Source organism: Cyanistes caeruleus, chromosome 15 (assembly GCF_971803275.1).
Source record: "Cyanistes caeruleus chromosome 15, bCyaCae1.hap1.1, whole genome shotgun sequence".
NCBI classification, from domain to species: domain Eukaryota; kingdom Metazoa; phylum Chordata; class Aves; order Passeriformes; family Paridae; genus Cyanistes; species Cyanistes caeruleus.
Window position 1 is genome coordinate 10,422,518 of NC_141715.1, and position 18,304 is coordinate 10,440,821.

General features: G+C 39.2%; 1 protein-coding gene across 28 annotated transcripts in view; it reads right to left on the reverse strand.

Annotated features, from left to right (window-relative positions):
* RAPGEF6 (Rap guanine nucleotide exchange factor 6) overlaps nucleotides 1-18,304 on the reverse strand; it is a 123,113-nt gene that overhangs the window by 41,535 nt on the left and 63,274 nt on the right. For all 28 annotated transcript variants that reach the window (XR_015276679.1, XR_015276681.1, XR_015276680.1 and 25 more), the window contains one exon: nucleotides 6,067-6,198. Coding sequence is in view for 24 of the 28 variants with exons in the window: in XM_086851612.1 (XP_086707738.1) it covers nucleotides 6,067-6,198 (132 nt within the window). In the remaining 4 variants the exon portion in view is untranslated. The remainder of the gene's footprint in view (nucleotides 1-6,066; nucleotides 6,199-18,304) is intronic.

An 18,304-nucleotide genomic window follows, 5' to 3' on the forward strand; every position in this document is an offset into this window, starting at 1 on the left:
AAAACTCAAATTATGTGACCAACAAGTCTAACTATAATCTATAACAGCTCCCTTTCTGAACACTGAGAAAACACATTCTGAAATCTACTAGATTCTCATTTTACAGCATTTATTCTCTCTTTCTTGTGAATTCATGTGATGTTGTTATTTCACAGTTTGAGTCTAGAGTATTAACAAAATAGTAATATAGTTTAGCAATACCATTGGTTACCCAATACCTGTGGACCCATTTCTACTATCAGCAATAGATAGCAACACAGACATCACACTGAGCAGACACACAAGACAACAGTGGAAGAGAACAAAATACCAGCAACAAAAGGAGTCACATAGGAATCATTTGCAGTAATTCCTTCTGTACAGTTTAAATGATGTAATGGCATGAAAATAAATTTCCAAACAGATGGAAGGGGAAAAAAAAGTTTCAAATTCTCAGTTTCTACAGAGTAGTTGCTCAGTCACTTTTTTTAAAGCTTAAGCCAGAATGCAAATCATTTTTCTGTTTAAATTCAGAAATTTGAACAAGATGTGTCACTGAAAAGTATATAGCAATTATATAGAAACTTGCAGAAAATAGAGTTTGTTTTTAAATGAGCATATTTACAACACTCACTTTCACTCTGAAGAAATCCTTGAGATTTTACAAAAACACCGAACTAAGGCATCAAGTACCCTGTATGTTTACAAAACATCCACAATACAGGACAAATTTGAACACTGCAATGGGGCAGAGCACAGCTTCTCTGGACAACCTGTACCAGTGTCTCAAAACCCTCACAGGCAAGATTTTCTTCCCTATATCCAAAATAAATCCACCTTTTTCAGTTTAAAGCCATTGTCCCTTGTCCTTGTCACTACAGGACATGGTAAAAAGGCTTTCTAATAAACCTGTTTGAAGTACTGACAGGATGCTATAAGGTATCCCTGAGGTCTCACATGACTGCCACAACTGCCAGATGGAGAGTGCCTCCCACAGTTCCACCAGCCCAGCCCCTCAGGACCCTCCAGTGCTTTGCCTTGGGTCCCGTGGACTTGTGTATGTTCAGACCCTCAGGTGGTCTCAAACACAACCTTCTCTTCCCACAGGAACGATTTTGCTCCCCCCATCCCTGCCTTGATGTACAGGGAGTGGAGAGATGTGGGAAGAGCAGCCTGTGAAAACTGAGACAAAAATTGCTGAGTGCCTCAGCCTTCTCCGTGTCATCAGTTCTCTTGCCTTATTTAGTCGGGGAGTGAAGCACAATTTCAATCTGGATTTTTTTTTGTTTGTTTTCTTTTTCTGACTAATGTACCTGTAGAAGCCCTTCTGGTTTTTGTCACATCCCTTTCCAAATCCAGCTCCAACTGAGCCTTGCCATTCCTGATCCCAGCCCTACACGTCTGGGCAGTGTTCCTATATTCCTCCCAAGACACATGCCCCTGATTCCACTGTATGCATTTCATTCTTGTGCTTCATTTTAACCAGAAGGTCTTGACTTGGTCACTGCTCTCCTGCTTTTATGGCCTCACATAAAACAATAATCATTTTAAGTGATTTAATCACACCAGATTTCACTGTCTTCATCTCCCTACACACTCCATGCTGATGTGAGCCCCAATACCTGCACAGAGGAACAGCTTTGTCTTCCTACACCAGAAAAAAAAATACTGGGGTTTAGATATAACCTTGGGCTGTGGAGTTTGTCCTCATTTTGGTAATTAGCCAGCAAACCTAATAAATAAAGCTTAAACAATTAAATATATATATATGTATATATTTCTTTCAGAGAAGGGTAACAATATAGAGAGAGTTAAATCTATTTTACATTACATCACTTTACTGGCTTCTGTAGCTCACATTAACAGTTTTGGAATTAAGCCCAAGTGCAAATTGTACTTGGAGAGTCTCAGCAGCACATGATCAGTACAGCATTTTATTCATGGACTTTTCCAGCATTTCTTCATCTAAATAGTCACAATTTATACCAACTTCTCCATGCTAAGACAAACAGCAGCACCAATCCTCACTTGCACAGGCTCATGCTAAACCAGAAAAGCTGAGACTCCAGGTTCCACAGAATTTTTTATATCCTGTATAGAAAATAGACAAACTACCTCCTTTCTTGATAAATAAGTTATCTTTTGATCAAACTATGAAATAGGAGCAGGTCCTCCAACTGTGTTTCAAAGATTCCATGCAGATGGCTGACAGAATGCTGGCAGGTCAGGCAGTGCTGGAAGGAACAGGAAGGATTTTGCTCATGAAGCCATCTGCAGAAGTAGGTGCTCTTCCCAACCACGATACTCCAGTTGTTTCCATTATCAAATACAAAAATCATTCCTAACATAAACATTTCTGAACTAATGATGTACAAAATGAAACCAGAAGGTGCAATCCTCAAATCTCACACAAATATGGATTTCCAGGATCGGGTCCATGACACACAGGTATCTATTAAAATATACATCCTTGATAAATATTTTATAGATAATCCATTCTAATATCAAAGCCTTAACCGCAATTGGAATTACTGCTGGACAATGATGTCGCTGCCCACAGAGAGTACATACTCCCTCCCACAGTGATAAATGAAGGATTTTGAAAGAAGTGGAAGGAGAGAGAAACTTTCAGCACAGTACTCACAGAAATAAACAGGTAGGAAAAAACCTGGTTGGTCGCTAAGAGAAGATGATTCCCAGGTATTGATACAAGAACATCATTTCTGAGAGCTAAAGTGAGACCCTGTCCAATCACATCTAGAGAGACAACCTGGATTCCCTGTGTGCCTCTGGCTGGGCACTGTAGACCCTGTCCCATAAAAGGGCAAAGAAAGAAAGTTTTCCCTGTGTAATACCTGTTGAATTCTTTTTCCTGACGACCCCTGTAACAGGTGAAAGCAGCTGCACAAGCCTGCATTTCAACTACTGCATGCACAACCAACCAGCTTCCCCTGCTTTCAGCTGAAGACTATAGTTCTGAAATTAAATGTACTTTCAGAAAGAGGTTGAAAGAATAAAAAAAAAAATTTAAATCCCCTTCAAGAAAGAAGTTACTTTAAAAATCATAGGGAACAACTTACTTTTTCTTTCATTAATTAAAAAAGGTCTGCAGCGCAACAGAAAGAGAACTGCTCTGCAGTATTCCAAGCAAGCTGGAATTTACAATACACACATTTGGACATTTTGGTGTCCATGTTTCAGACACCAGAACACTCTCTGAAACACTATGGAATCTCCAACAAGGAATAGCAACAGGACAAGAGAGAAGAACAAATTTTCATCACTTTTTGCAACTAACTCAGGATTTAACACAATGTCTCCACAGCAGAGCTTACAGGCAGGAATGTTCTTCTGATCTCACCTTAAGCTTTACATTCATCATTTCCTGTTGAACTGGAAATGGGCTTTATTCTGGACTGAGACACAACTGTACCAAGTGAAACCTCATTTCAACACTACTGATGAATGCAGTGTACACAGATGAAGAGAAAATCTTTACGTATCTTAATAAAACATGGTTTCATACGTATCTTAATAAAACATGGTTTCATTCTTTGGTTCTACCATTCTAATCATATTTTCTGATTCTGGAATGATGCTTGTACTATTTACTGTAAAAATTAATGTTAAGATATCATTAATTCAAAAGGTCATTTCAAGGCTCCATTGATCAAAAGTATTCAGAATTTTAGGGACACTAATGATATTCCTAAAGAGTTTTGACATGTGAAGCTTGGCATGATACATATGAAGCTGACTGCAAAAGCAAAGCATCAGTTTCCAAATACTTTTACATGAAAAGCTGTATTTTGCTGTACCAAAAATGCTTTCCATTATTGAGTCAATACATCACACCAAATGTAGCTTTATTACATTTAAAATATACTCTCTACCTTCATAATATGATGACTATTGGGGGAAATCACTTTTCTTGTTAGTGACTTCAAAAATCTGTCTATACTGATGTGTAGAAGCAATATAATGTGTTAAATATTGTGCAATGGCATTATTATACAACATCTATCTATTACTAAGCAGTGTCTAGTGATCACTTAGAGATTTTTGACAAACAGCAAGAGAATTCTCCAATACTAACTGTTACAGGTACTGCAGTATAACCCATAAAATACATAAATGCACATAAAATAAATCTTTTAATAGATTACTATTTACACATTAGGCAGATCACAATGAGATATTAAAAAATCACTAAAAAAATAAAGGGGAGAAAATCACCTAGGGTTGTTAAGGATTTCCCCCACTCATGACATGTCTGTGGGATGTCTTCTCTTCACCCAAAGCTTACCAAACGCTTGATTCTCTACTGCTATCTTTCACAGTTAATGTCACTATAGCTCTGATCACACATGGTTGTAAAATTATCTTTCAAGATTTAACTCAAATCTGACAGTGGTAACCCTGCCTTGGCATCAACCTGGCCACCCAGAAATTCTCTAACAGATATCCTCATTTCCTTCAGGATGCAAAACCAGACAGGTGAACGTCACCAAAATGTAAATTCTTACCTGGAAAGTCCTAACTCCAAAAAAATTAACACAAAATCTTCAGTCATTTCCATATTAGTTATTCCTTAGTGTACAAAACAGCTAGCACCACATTTTATTTGCTATAGTGCATATGAATATGTTACTCTATCATTTCTTTTACTTATATAGCTTTTATTTGTTTAGCAATTATGCTCTTTTGTCATTTACGGATGAGTAGACATAAGGTAATTAATCACACATGATAAAGACTATTCACTTATTACAAGATATCATTGCTGGAGTGGTATCTTTGTTACCAATAGTATATTTTAAGTAATTTTCACTTACAGCAACCTCTCTAAACTACTCAGGCAGGCAACTCAAACACCATGCAGCTGTAAGATCTGTGACACTCTCAACCCTATCTCCAAACCTAGGGGCAGCATGTCGCTGGGGCTGAGATCCCCATCACCACAGCTGGTCCGCATCAGAAAACGTAGCAGCAGCAATGTTGTGGCTCTGCAGCAATCAATCACCTTGGCAGGCCTTTTCCAGCCCCACCATTCCTGAAGCTGTAGGCTCTTTGATTCTCTCAATCCTAAACCCTAACCTAACATCAATTCTGATGTAGTTTTGATTCAGAAAATTTTTTAAAAGGTAAAAATAATCAAGATACAAAACACCATCTTCCAGCACAGCCTCTCAGAAATAAGAGAATTCATGGAGCATCTTGGAGAGGCTCTCTCAGGGATGCCAGCTACTCCTGATGTAGCTGGCAGCAAACAAATCAAAGGAAGTAGTAAGGTTGTAGATTAAATAGGACAAAAATTCAGAGACACCTTTAATGTTCTAAAATAATTTTTGCTTTAATGTCTTATTTTTCAAGTTCCCTAAGCAATACATCGCTATAAATAGATATCATTAATCTGTTTCCAGTACAGAAATAACATCCAGGCAGGACCTAGGAAAAAGGAACAGGTGTCTAAAATCAAGTTATACCTACACCATGCTTAAAACTGCTGTACACTCTGTATTGTGGTCAGATTACAACTTGGAAGTGGAAAAGCTGTGAAATTACTGATCCACACAAACCCAAGCTGAGTCCCCTCATCAACCAGAACATAAACACCCATGAAACAAGCTCTGTGATTTGACATGAGACAGGTAACTTATAAAGTGTATTATCAGTAAACAAATGAAGCTATCTCTGACTTTCAGCCAGCTTCTACTGTCAGGAAGCCACACTAGAATTTCCACAGTCAATTAGTGCAAAGTGGGTTTATTACCACGCTTTTCTTTGCAGAACTGAACATCTGCCATTAGCAATAAAGACAAATAATCGAGGACGGTACTGGAAACACCAGGCTGATTTCAAGAGATTTGTTCCATTTCAGAAAGGAAAATGATCCCATGAATCAACAGATGTTACTTTCCAAAGTCACAGCACACTTGGTAGTACAGAAAGATGTGAAAAAAAACAAGAAGAGCTTTGCAAGAAGCTTGTTGAATTTCTATGTCTGTGGGAGTGGTGAGTCTTGTGTGATCTTGTTGGTAGTTTTAACATCAAGGAAGGAAAACTATGAAACCAAAGGACTCTTACCTGGTAAATATCAGACAGGCTGCTGCTCCCAGAGTCACTGGCAATGCTACATCCTGACTGGCTCGAAGGGACATGCATCACCTGAGGATGAGGATTGTCGGTGAGATGCATCTTGGTAAGGTCAGCTGGAAGCTGTAAATAAAATGAATTTAGGGAAAGGCAGGAAAAAGAAAGGGAAACAAGATGTGTAAGTCTGATTTGAAGAAAGAGTTTTTCATAAAACTTTGGTCACACATTTAAATTTGTATTTGAATTGCTAAATTACTGAATCAAAATCAAACAGAATTTGAACCTGTAACTTGAAATACATTTTGAGAAAAAGCTAGTTTAGACTAAGCTGACCCAATTACACTTTACATTTCATAAAACTGATGGAAAACAATGCACCTTTCTATTAAACAAAGGTCTGGGATATTTACAGTTAAGTGACATACCCCAAGATGACAAATATGTGATACTGGCCACACAGCCCATAGTATTTAACCTTAGCTGTCGTTGCAATCCATTATAAAGAAGCAGGATTCCTCTTTATAAGTTCAATTTATGCACCTTAGTTCAGGAATACCCTTTAGAAAATATCAACGTAGAACAAAAAGTAATCTTAACAAAATGTTTGGTCTGTAAGGGGCTTTGAATCCTCTTTAAAGAAATGAGTACACAGAAAGAATATTATCCATTTTGGGTACAGCTATGTACAACAGCACCCCTATTTTATAAAACTATCCATAAATGAACACATGCAGATATCTAAATTTTAGTGCATAACTCAAGTTCACAAGCATATTCTTTCTACTGAAAAAAACCAGCAGTAGCTTTTAAAGACTCAGAGCTGCATGGGATACTGTCAAATAAACAGTCCTTTAATTTAACTGCTTATTTTTTGTCACATATACTTATTTTTAAAATATTTAAATTTAAAATTTATAATTTAAAAATTTAAAAAATTATATTCAACTATATGAAAAGCCCATTGTATCAAGGAATCATAGATTCTCTGTGTGGTTTTATCATTTCTAAATTATACCATTTATATACTTTTTCTTATATACTGTTTCTTTTAGAAAAAGTTCTGATGCAGAAAAAGTCCAAAACTACTCTGACAACATCAACTGTTGTCATCAAAATGAAAGATTTCTTCTGTAAAACAAACCAAATTCCATGCAATTGTGTCAGCTACTCAGTCCTACAAATTAAAGGACAGTACTGGAAAATACTCTTGAGCTGGTATCAACTTCATAAATACTGACTAAACTTAAGAGAAATTATAAACAGCTTTTGATTTAGCATCACAATTCCATGTCCATTATTTGAAAAACACACAAGAGAAATACTTCACCAAATACCAGTTCACATATTTTTGGAAAACATAGGTGGCACCACACGTCTTGCCAAACTTTCCCCACACCCAGGAAAGAAAAATGTTGAGACCCTCTGACAAATGCAACATAATTTTACTATCAAAACTGTGATAAGGAACATGAGGGATCTTGCATCCCTTGCAAATCCCAATGACATTCTCATTGGCAATCACTACTCAAAAACAACAATCCATATTGGCTATGAAAGAAAACACCACTCTTCCTTCACTATCCTAATTTTTACCTTATTCTAGCTTTGTTTTTTCCTAACAAAAGAAAGTATAAAATAACCAACCTGTAAATTTGTATCTATGGTCACATGAAAAGGAGGAAGTCTGAAAAGCAAAAGGTTGCTAAACTCCCACAAAATCACACAAAAAAACCATACAAGCAGTAGGGGGAAAAAGAAAGGGGGTTGGCAAAATGAAAGTTAGGGAGCTTAAGTTGCAGTGAACTTGATCTAAATACAAAGGCAACACAACACTTTAAAGCCTATGTTTAGCCACCAGAAAAAGTTCTACAGGAAAATACCTATTTTCAGGATTTGAGAACAGCAAAAAGGTCAAAGCACTCAGGTGACAAAATTCAATCCAGTGGCCAACAGGCAACCTTCTCCATCAGCACATGGGGAAGAGCTGACATATACCAAGATGTGACCTCCCAATTACAATAAAATGTGCAATAGTGAAGCTGAGATTATAATCTGATTTAATTCTGGTCTGGAGCACTGGCTGGTTACTTTTGGAATCGAAATGGCACAGTGCATACAGAACCCATTTCTGTGCCACACACAGAAGAGCACTCTCCAGGCTCTGCTCCCAACGGGCACGAGGCAGGAAGCATGATATTCTCCTCCCTAAAGTCTCAGACACCTGGGCATTGGTTAAGAAACCAACATTTCACCAGTGATACCTGGGTGTGGATGGAGGATGTTCCTATGCTGTGGCAGCGCTCACGGAGCAGCCTGTGCTGCAGGGTGACCCTGCTCCTGGAGCACCCTGCAGTGCCCCCAGCCACACTCCCAGAGCCACAACCCAGCAAGGTCAGAGCTCCTGGAGCACCCTGCAGTGCCCCCAGCCACACTCCCAGAGCCACAACCCAACAAGGTCAGAGCTCCTGGAGCACCCTGCAGTGCCCCCAGCCACACTCCCAGAGCCACAACCCAGCAAGGTCAGAGCACCACTTGCCAGGGAGGTCACATTCACCAGCACTGTGGCACTCACTGGCAAATGGACAGGGCAAGGCAGCTGGCAGTTACTGAAATGCTGAAGGTTAATGGAACTGAAACATCAAGGAGTTTTAGGAAATGACAGAACAAATCAGCCCATAGATTCACTGCCTCTAGCTTAAGGTTTTCTGAAAACTTCAGCCTGTCCCCACCTTTACAACCTCCCTATTCCAACCAACAGCTCCAACTTCAGCTTCAATCTTTTCATCTGTGAGCAAATCCCATGCTGACTGTGGTAACACTGATAAAAGGAAATCTAATTTAAGCTCCCTTCTATCCAGATTCTCAAATCTTCAAAACAGCTCCAGTAAAACAGTGAGCAGGACCAAGAGTAGAACCAATTCTGCAGGATTTCCCATGAGAACAATGGCAAGTGTCTGCTCTTCACCAACAACTGGTGCTGTTAAAGCCTGTTCCAGCTCAAAGACGTCCCAGCACCCACACATACACACTGCCACATACAGTTTGTCCTTCCTAACTTATTTGAGATTTTAAGAGTCTTGTGATGAACACTGTTTTCTGTACCTAGACTGAGAAGTGGGGCTTCACCTGGTCTAGGGGAAGGTGTCCCAGCCCATGGCAGGGGCTCGGAACAAGGTGAGCTTTTAGGTCCCTCCCAACACAAACCATTCTGTGATTATGTAATGCTAAGTACTGATGGAACTAGACAATGGCTCTCAAAATAAACAGGTTGTGCATATATTTTGTGTGTCATTTTCACAAAAACCCACTGATGACCAACTCAAAAGTATTGCTAGCCTTCCCAAAGGAGTATTTCTAAACAACTAATTAATCAAAACTGCTCTTCAATCCCCCTGCCAGCACCCCACTTCCATCACCTAAAAAGCACTATGCTCCTGCTGGACTCTGCAGTATATTCTTGCAAAAGACATTTAATGCAAGTTGGATGCAAGGAAACATCACAATATATCTTTAAATTTGAGAGAGAGATAAGGTTTATTGGAGACAAGTGACCTTTAAAGTACTGCTTGCCACTCTACTCAATCTCACAAAATAAATCACAGCTTCTGTCTTTTGTATGTCATTTTTGCTACCCAAAGTGATTGTTCCTTCTTGCAGAGCTCACTAGGCAGCAAGATACAGGAGAGGATGCTTCTGTACCAACATGATAACAGACACGGGAAGCTCTTGCTGGTTGTGGCAGGGAAGTTGCTGGAAGTGATATTAAATTGTCTTAACTCCTGGTGACTATGACTTTATTTTTCTAAAACTTAAAAACTCTTGTTACAACAGCATCAGTATCTTGAAAAATCCTGTGTTGGGAAACAAGCTCCATGTATCAGTGTTCAACAATGCCCATATTAGATGCTTTTGGATGCAGATGTTTATATCTGCAACATCTTCTGGCTAATTGTGTGCCCCAGCATTCCCAGACAGGAGAACCTTAAACATCCACAACATCCTAATAAACACTCCAACAAACTTACTTGCCACTTCGAACCACAACAATTTATTTTTTTTTCACAAGAAGAGATCATCTGGAGCTGTAATATGAGTGCATCTGATATGCTGGCACAGCCTGTCCCTGCATCAGTGCCAGCGCATCCTTGTGACTGACCTTTCCCAACAAAGGGATATTTAGGAACAAACCCCCTGCTGAAATGCCACACTGCAATTCAGAACTGAACCAGAAAGAAAGTTAAGAAAATAAAAGTCATTGTCGGTGCAGCCACCTACAGCTCTGCACCCCCACTGAGTCAGGAAAACACAGTTGGCGATTACACCAAAAAAATCCTGGATCAACAAGGAATTTTTAAAACAATATGGCAAACTGCAAGAGGGAAAAAGGAGAGAAAAAGAGACCAAATCCTTCGGAAGCTCATCCTAATGGTAGCACCAGCCTGCCATGCCACATAAACCCAGAAGCACCAGCAGCCTGGATTTGTTTTTTGTTAAAGGAATTTGAAATTTTGGAAGATGGCTCACAGGCTGATCCCATCTCATTTTCCAGGACACAGCCATAGCCAGTCACCTCAGCCAGGAAAGAGAAGAGGTGGGAGGAGAGGACATGGGAGTGTAAAAGTCAGCACTCAGCAACATTTAATAAAAAATGTCATGCACACAGTACTAAACTTTCCCCACAGCAGCCTTGAAAACCTGAGATGAAAACTCCAAAGATCCACCAGGAGCTTGGCTTTTTCCATCGATTTCATGGGTGCAGTCACCTAGCACCAATGTAAGGGGGACAGCAGCATTCCTGCTGCCAAACCAGAGAAACTCCAAAACCCTCTGCAACCCCCAAACCTATCCTTTTTTCCTATTACATAATACAAAGTTTACTTTAAAAGAGCGTTTTATTTGATTATTTTTGTTTGTTTTTAACAGACATCAGGACATCTTGGTTTTATACAGAAGTACTGAATTTCTAAAAGTAGTTTGGTAACAAGAGAAAAATAATGATGTGATGGTTTCTCCCTGAGACAGCTGAGGTTTCCCACTGTTCTCCAGCAAGAACAGTGTAAAGTTTAACAAAGGTGAGTACAAGGTTGTGTATCTACACCAAGTCTCGTGCCTGTAATTTTGAAATTACTTGGAGTGTAAGTTTTGATCCAGGGTACAAATCACAGGCCAGCAGACCAAGGACAGTATGTCTGCAGTGACATTTGCTTCCCACGTAAACACCATTTACTCTCAGCAGTGAAGTCACACAGAATACTTGGGAATTAAATTAAAACCTAATTTTGCTATAGCAGATTTCAAGATTGCACATGCTCTGTCCAACAGAGCAAATGATGTGACCTTTGACGAGATGACTGCTCATCAACTCGTCTGAAAAGGACACTAAAAGTGATGGTCAGACAGAGGACAACCTCCCTTTGTGTGCTCCCTAGGAACATTTTTTTCAAAATAAAGGCTGTACAAAGTCATTGCAGAGTTTAAATAGAGAGAAAGGCAACCACAGAAGTCAGAAGGTAAGATTTGTCACAGACTGGCCAAACTGAAACAGTTTTCTTTTCTACTTCCCATTTTTTTCCCCATGGAAAGAAATCAGTATAACGTCTTTTGGCAGAGACCATGCTCTTCATTCTTTATTCCCATAGTGATTTACTTTAGAATTTGCTGGTATCTTTGCCCTAAGGAAAAGCCACATCTGTGTCTTTGTGCTACAAGTTTTGAAGGTAAGTATCAATGTTTACTATTACGCTTTGGGTAACTTAAAAACACATGCTGGAAAGGCACAGGCAACAAGAATTTGCAAAATAATCTTGAAAGAGGAACACAAAATCTATGAATTATCTTTTTTTATGTATAAAAGAAGCTTCACCACTGTATTTTAACCTGCAGTAAATTGTATGTTTATTAAACATAAATTCTTCAGAAAGATTCCACAGTAAGAACAGTGGCCAAAGGACTCACGGAGAGGAAAAAACTAAAAAAGGAAGCACAACCCACTGAACTCCTCTGGTCCATTCCAAATTCAAATTAATGGAAAGAAAATGGGCAATAAAGAATCAAAAGGTTTGCCACTTTCTTTAATACTCCTTGACAGCAAAGTTTTTTATCAGTTTTTCTAGGAGCCCAGATGGATGTTTACAACCAATCAATGCAGTCTGGACACAGCAGAAGCATCAGCCTCTGAGAGAACAGTCTGTCCTTTTCCAGGCTGTATAAGCAAATTTTCTATCCTTGGTTTTACAGATTGTCAGTAACCTTATACCTTATTTGCTTTTCTGAAGTACCCTGAAACGTTGCCAGCAAGACTAATATTCAGAAACAACACAGGATTTCTTTTCCATGAAACACCCAAGGACCAGAAGAGCACAGCTCTGCGGTGTCAGGGCACATGTGTGGCTGCTGGGGCACTGTAGAACCCCCAACTCAGCCACCTCCCTGTGAAAACCAGCTTTACAACAATTCTAAGTTTTCAATTTTAAGGCATGTTTATTGAACATTTTGTTTATTGTTTACTGAGGTTTTCCATTAAGAGGTTTTCACTGTTGTAAACTGGAACCCATTAACGCACAAAAAGCATTAAAGGTGATGACACTGGGTAACCTCTGAGCCTTAGGAAACACTCCTGCTCAGTCTCCATCGTACCCAAGTGGTTTAAGGACAGCAATTTTCCTTTCTCAGATGACACAAAAAGCTGGACTGTCACAAGAAGCCAGTTAAAAAAAAAAAAAACCAACAAATATGTTTGCCTTAAGTCTTAAAAGTGAAACCAAATTGCCAAACTAAGACCACACAATCAAAGAGCTGAACAGGTCCCCAGTCCTCTGAAACAGGACTTCTCCAGCTCCCACCTCTCCCCTTTCAGTGGCCATATCCTTCCAGTCCCTTCAAATGCCATTTTCTCTTTGATACCCTTGATTCAACACCTTCCATACCTTTAATATTGAACTAGTTCTGCAACAAATTTTACATTCCACCATCTTATTCACAAGTTGCTCTGATGGCCTCACTTGCTTGTGCTTGTTTCCATCGTCAGTTTCTTCATTTATACAAGATAACTGATTTAATTTGTTCTACTTCTTATTTCTACAGCCTACTGAAACAGGAGCAACACTGCTCACGCCCACTGACAGCAGTCTCTCACCTGCAATCCTTTCTATGTCCCACTTTCTGCTCTCCTTCATCCCATTAATTCAATCTAAGAAATGAAAAAGGAACAAACCTCTTCAATGTTTTTTCTTGGCATCAGTACATTATTTTAATCATCTCATATATCCTGCCAGTAAATCAACAAGAAACCACTAAAAACCCCAACTTCTCTGCAGTTATTCTGTAAAATTTTCAGTAACCTTTTTCACGAGGATTTGTATAAACTAACTCTGCTTTATATTAACCTTTTACATACAAGCTACAATTCTCCTCCAGTTCAAAATACACTTAGAGCTGTGTTAATGGGAGAGGACAAAGTTGTTTCTCTGAGATATAAAGAGAGGCCACTTAGGTGTCCACAGAGAGGATAAGATGAGCCCAGCTGAATTACCCATGCTGACATCAGTCCTCAGACTTAATGCAAACAAAAACATTTCCTCCTTAAAGACCACAGATGGCTCACCAGTGGCACAAAAACAGATTTCTTCAGCTCTTTAAAAAGCACCAATGGTGTCTGGGGGTGAGGTTTTTTTTGTTGTTTTTGAAGCCAAGTGATAACTCAAGCTTTCTCCCCAACAGATCCAGATAAAATCCTGTGCCCTTCAGTAATATGATGCAAAAAAACTCAGTGCCTATCCAACTACACAAAGTTCACAGCAATATTTATTTCAAAACATGTTTCAATTCACTATCTACAGTATCTATTTCTGGTTTTAACAGTACTACACACATGAATCTCAAAGAAGGACCAAGTTGACATCATTCGTGACAGTCTTGCAGTGCCTCAAAAACTGTATCTAAAGCCTTCCTAAAAATATCTCCAGGCTTACAATACCGTAAAAAAAGGATGCAAAACATACAAAAAAATCTAGAAGAATTAATAATCCCTAGAGGCTGTTCTATGTCTCAGGTAGCCAAGAGCTTTTTTGGTCTTTGTGGCTCCTATAGCCCATAGAAATTAAAATTCTCTGAAGCATTACATTTCCTTAGTTACAATAAGGTGACATAAGGACAGAATTTCAAACTAAATTCTGGTGTTACCTTAAACCACACATGTAATGCAATTTTAATTTGGTTTTCATATGTCTAAATTATAGATTACGACTATGCCTTAGCTCATGGTAATGCTAAGTGTCTGACACGCAAACACCACAGCTTGGGAGAAGAAGTGGGTCTGAAAATTCACCCACAAAAAACTGTACCAGTATTGATGACAGCTCCATTATAAAGGGAATATCCAGCAAGTAAATGTACTTGATGGTTGCAAAAAATGTAACTTTATTAAGATTAACCTTCTCTGGTCCATTCACAAAGTAACATTTTTTAATATGTCAAGACCTGTGTGTTTGTTATTTTGAATGTGGAATAGGAATGTTCAGAAATACTTATTTTCAGGGCCAGAGTTCAAATTTTACTCCTTCTTTTCACCACTCAAAATTATTACAGTAGTAAAAAGTGCCTTGTCTAAATAATTACAGTAGAAAAAGAGTGACAGGCACTAGTGATGCTCTGAGCTCTACAAGGAGCCCAGGAACTCCAGCCGCCCGACGTTTGGGAACTCTCATACTAAGCCAGTACTGCAGAGCACATAAAATTCCACATCTACATCCAACTTCATCGACTAAATAATTTATCAACTCCTACATGCATGGATTGGTAAAATACAGCAGGATGACAATCCCTCTTTACACATCCTCAGGCTGCCACAAGCCCACGTCACAGTAATGACATGTGGGTGACAATCAGCTGCGGGGATGCACCGAGCAGGGCTCCAAGGACATGGCAGCACGGTGAGCACGCCAGTGCTGTCAGCATTACCTCTGAGCCAGGACCTTTGTAAGGAGGCCCTTGGATACTGCACATGCAAAAATCTTCCTTTGGCACTTCCACATTTTCTTCCTGTATTCATCAAGAAATGTATTCATGGAAGCAAGAGGGGCAAAACAGGGTGGTCCCGACCTAGGCTGTAGATGTAAGGAGAATTCTAACAAAGCAGGTTTAAACCAAAGTCTGGGAGGAAATAAATGAACAGATATGTGTTTATTGTTTAATTTCCCATAAAAACAATACTTCAGGAAAAGGCTTTTTCTGTTGCAAAGTACCACAATGTATACTGGCACTTAACTGTAACATATGAAACAGCAGAGTATAAGAAATCTAAGTTTTCTGGAGTAAATGGCCACATAGCTCATACTAAACCTTTTTTATCTTAAACTATCATGCAAAAAAAAATGCAATTAAGAAGTTTTACAAAAGATATCCTGCAAATGGTTACAGAAAACAGTTAAACCTTGTATCTAAGTGTAAGAAAAATTGTCCTTTGTCAGTCCAAGTCCTCCCTCTCCAAGTGCTCAGGGATCACAGTACAGAGGAACCAGTACCAGGCTCCTACAAGTAATGAAGGGAAACAAAACAATCCTTCTGAGCAGTGGATGAAGGGGAAAGGGATCAGAAAACATAGGGTAGGAGAGACCATGAATACTCTGAGGAGCTGGCTGAAACTCCAGAAATGCCAAAGAGGGCTGAACCTTGCAACACAAAGTTCCCAGGAGGGAAGAGAGCCATGAGGAGCCAGGAGAGGAGCTCAGAGAGCAATCACACTGAAGGATGACAGGGCCCAGCTCTGCAATACTGAAAGCTGGGCTGGAAGCTACAGGCACAGACAGAGATACTGGTGGGAGAGGTACAACCAAGGGAAAGAGAAAGACTGACAGAAAAAATAAAGCAAAGGATCTGTTACTCTATTTGCTCTGAAAACATTTTAATTCACACTACTGGGGCTACTTTCCATGTAAACATGTTAGCAAAGGATGACATTGAATCAAATGAAGGACACACTATCAAAGCTCTGTTTTTCTTCTAAGGAACTGAAATTAAAAATGTAATTGCATGAAGGTTTCAACTCAAGATCCTGAAGATCAAACTGATGCCTTTCGAATCAGAAGATGAGGTTACACTGATTTTAGTTATGAATAACCAAAAATTGTACCACATCCCTCTGAGACAACACCAGAAATAGGAATGGGACTGAAAAATTACTCCAGGTCTTCTGCTCTAACCCAAACTTTTACAGAGCAAATGTATCATTATTATGCTTCACATTATTAGATTTTTATCTAAACAGCAGAAAGAGAAGAGCACAGAAGCCTAGAGAAAATAAATTACCATCTACTGCCATAAGGTAAGTTTCACATGCACCTGGGATCTTGAATTAAACTATTTTGCTTCAGGAAAAAAAAAATTAAAAGCTTAAATGTTAATTCAAAAACTCTTCCATGAAAAGTATATTATCTCAAAAAGCATCCATTTTAAATATCCTCTATAGAAACATTATCCAATCACTCCACACTCCTCCCACCAGACCCTCATGCTTCACAAACACAGTAACTGGGGGTTCCAGGCTTGGAAAATTCTTTATGTGCATAAAATTTCTATTACAGAAGAACCCTCTAGAAGAACATCTAAATCATTTAGAGCTCTCCTTCATAATGACTTCATAGCACAGTTATAGTTAATATACCACAAAGAGCATCACAGAAAACTGAACAAAGTTATGATCAGAATAACAAAGACAATCTTACTGAGATGCTTGTGAATTTTTGCTTTAAAATACTGTACTGGCATCACAGGAGTTTTATTTAATGTAAGTTGAATGTCTCTCGTCCTTGCCAACACAACCAGCCTGTGGAAAGAGATCTCCACAAACGCAATGCAAAGTCCTCCATCTTCCCTCATCATCTTCCAGAGCCAGAGTGGCTCCACAGCTGGCATGGCTTGGATCACTGCACTATGCTCCTTACTGCTCATCATCCTCACCAGTTTCCTTACAAATGCCTGCATCTATTCATCTCATCTTCCACAGTCTATCTTTGCAGAAAGGGCACAGTGCCCAGGGTAGACACCATCCCTTAAAATGTGCAGTTCTGCCCCTCTACTGGTTCCTCCAGACACAACCAGCAGAGAACAGCCAGCATCTCTTCCTGCCAAGGAGAGGGTGATGATTTCTCTTGGACATGTTTCCAATTACCAGCAGAGTCCTGAGAAATACACTGACCTCCACAAGAACCTGGCTGAAAGGGCACTGCAGAAACACGTTCGCTGTTCTCTCCCTCTGTTCATCCTCCTTTTACAGCTCTTCATGCAGGGAAATAGAATGCATTGATTGCTTCACACAAGTCTACTCTGCACCTTTACTTTTGGAAACCAAAAGCCATGGAGGCTCTGGAGGATGAGGGTGAGTGCAGCACTAACCAGTGTGTGCTATGGAAACTGGTGTGGACACCAGTACTTGGAGAATGCCTCCAGGTGCCCACAGAGCTCCTAAAGCTGGCTTCTGTTCCTCCATAGCCACACTAATTAACCTCCCAAGGCTAAGGTTAACCTTCAGAAGTGTTCCAGATTCACAAAAGCCTACGTTTATGATTAGTCATAAGAAATATGACTTCATCTTGCTCTGATTCAACCCACTGTCACATCCAGAACACCTGTAATTACAACAGAGTCAACAGCCCATTTTCAAACTACTGTCCTACACCAGCTTAAAATCAACTGATTAGAACAATTTTGGCACAGATCTACATAAAACTAAGTTCTAGTTTCAAAACAGTATCACAAAATACTTGACATTTTCAAGTAACAAACTTACATATTTAAAATTCTAACATGACTTATTTTGCTGTATTATGTATTATTATAAAACACTTGTCATAGAAACAGATTTTTAGTACACAGCTCAGCTGAAACCAAAATGTAATAAATTCGGATCTGATTCAGCTCATCAGTTTGCTTAATCCTATGCACACTTCTCCTCAGATCCCTTCAAAAGTTGGGGGGACTACATTAGTTTTGGGGGGCTTGTGGGTTTTTTCAGAAAGGAATAAAAGTACTGTGTCTTTAGTGTCTTTAAAGGTAAGGAACTGTTAGCTATGGACTGGAATGCAAAAGCAGTTAATGGTTTCTCATAAGCCATTTTAAAAAAAGAAAGAAAAAACAAACTTTCCTCTTCCTAACATTTTATATCATTTAACTTAGTGAATAAACGGCTTGGCTGGCAGAGCAGAAATCCACTGGATATTGTCCACAGAGCTGA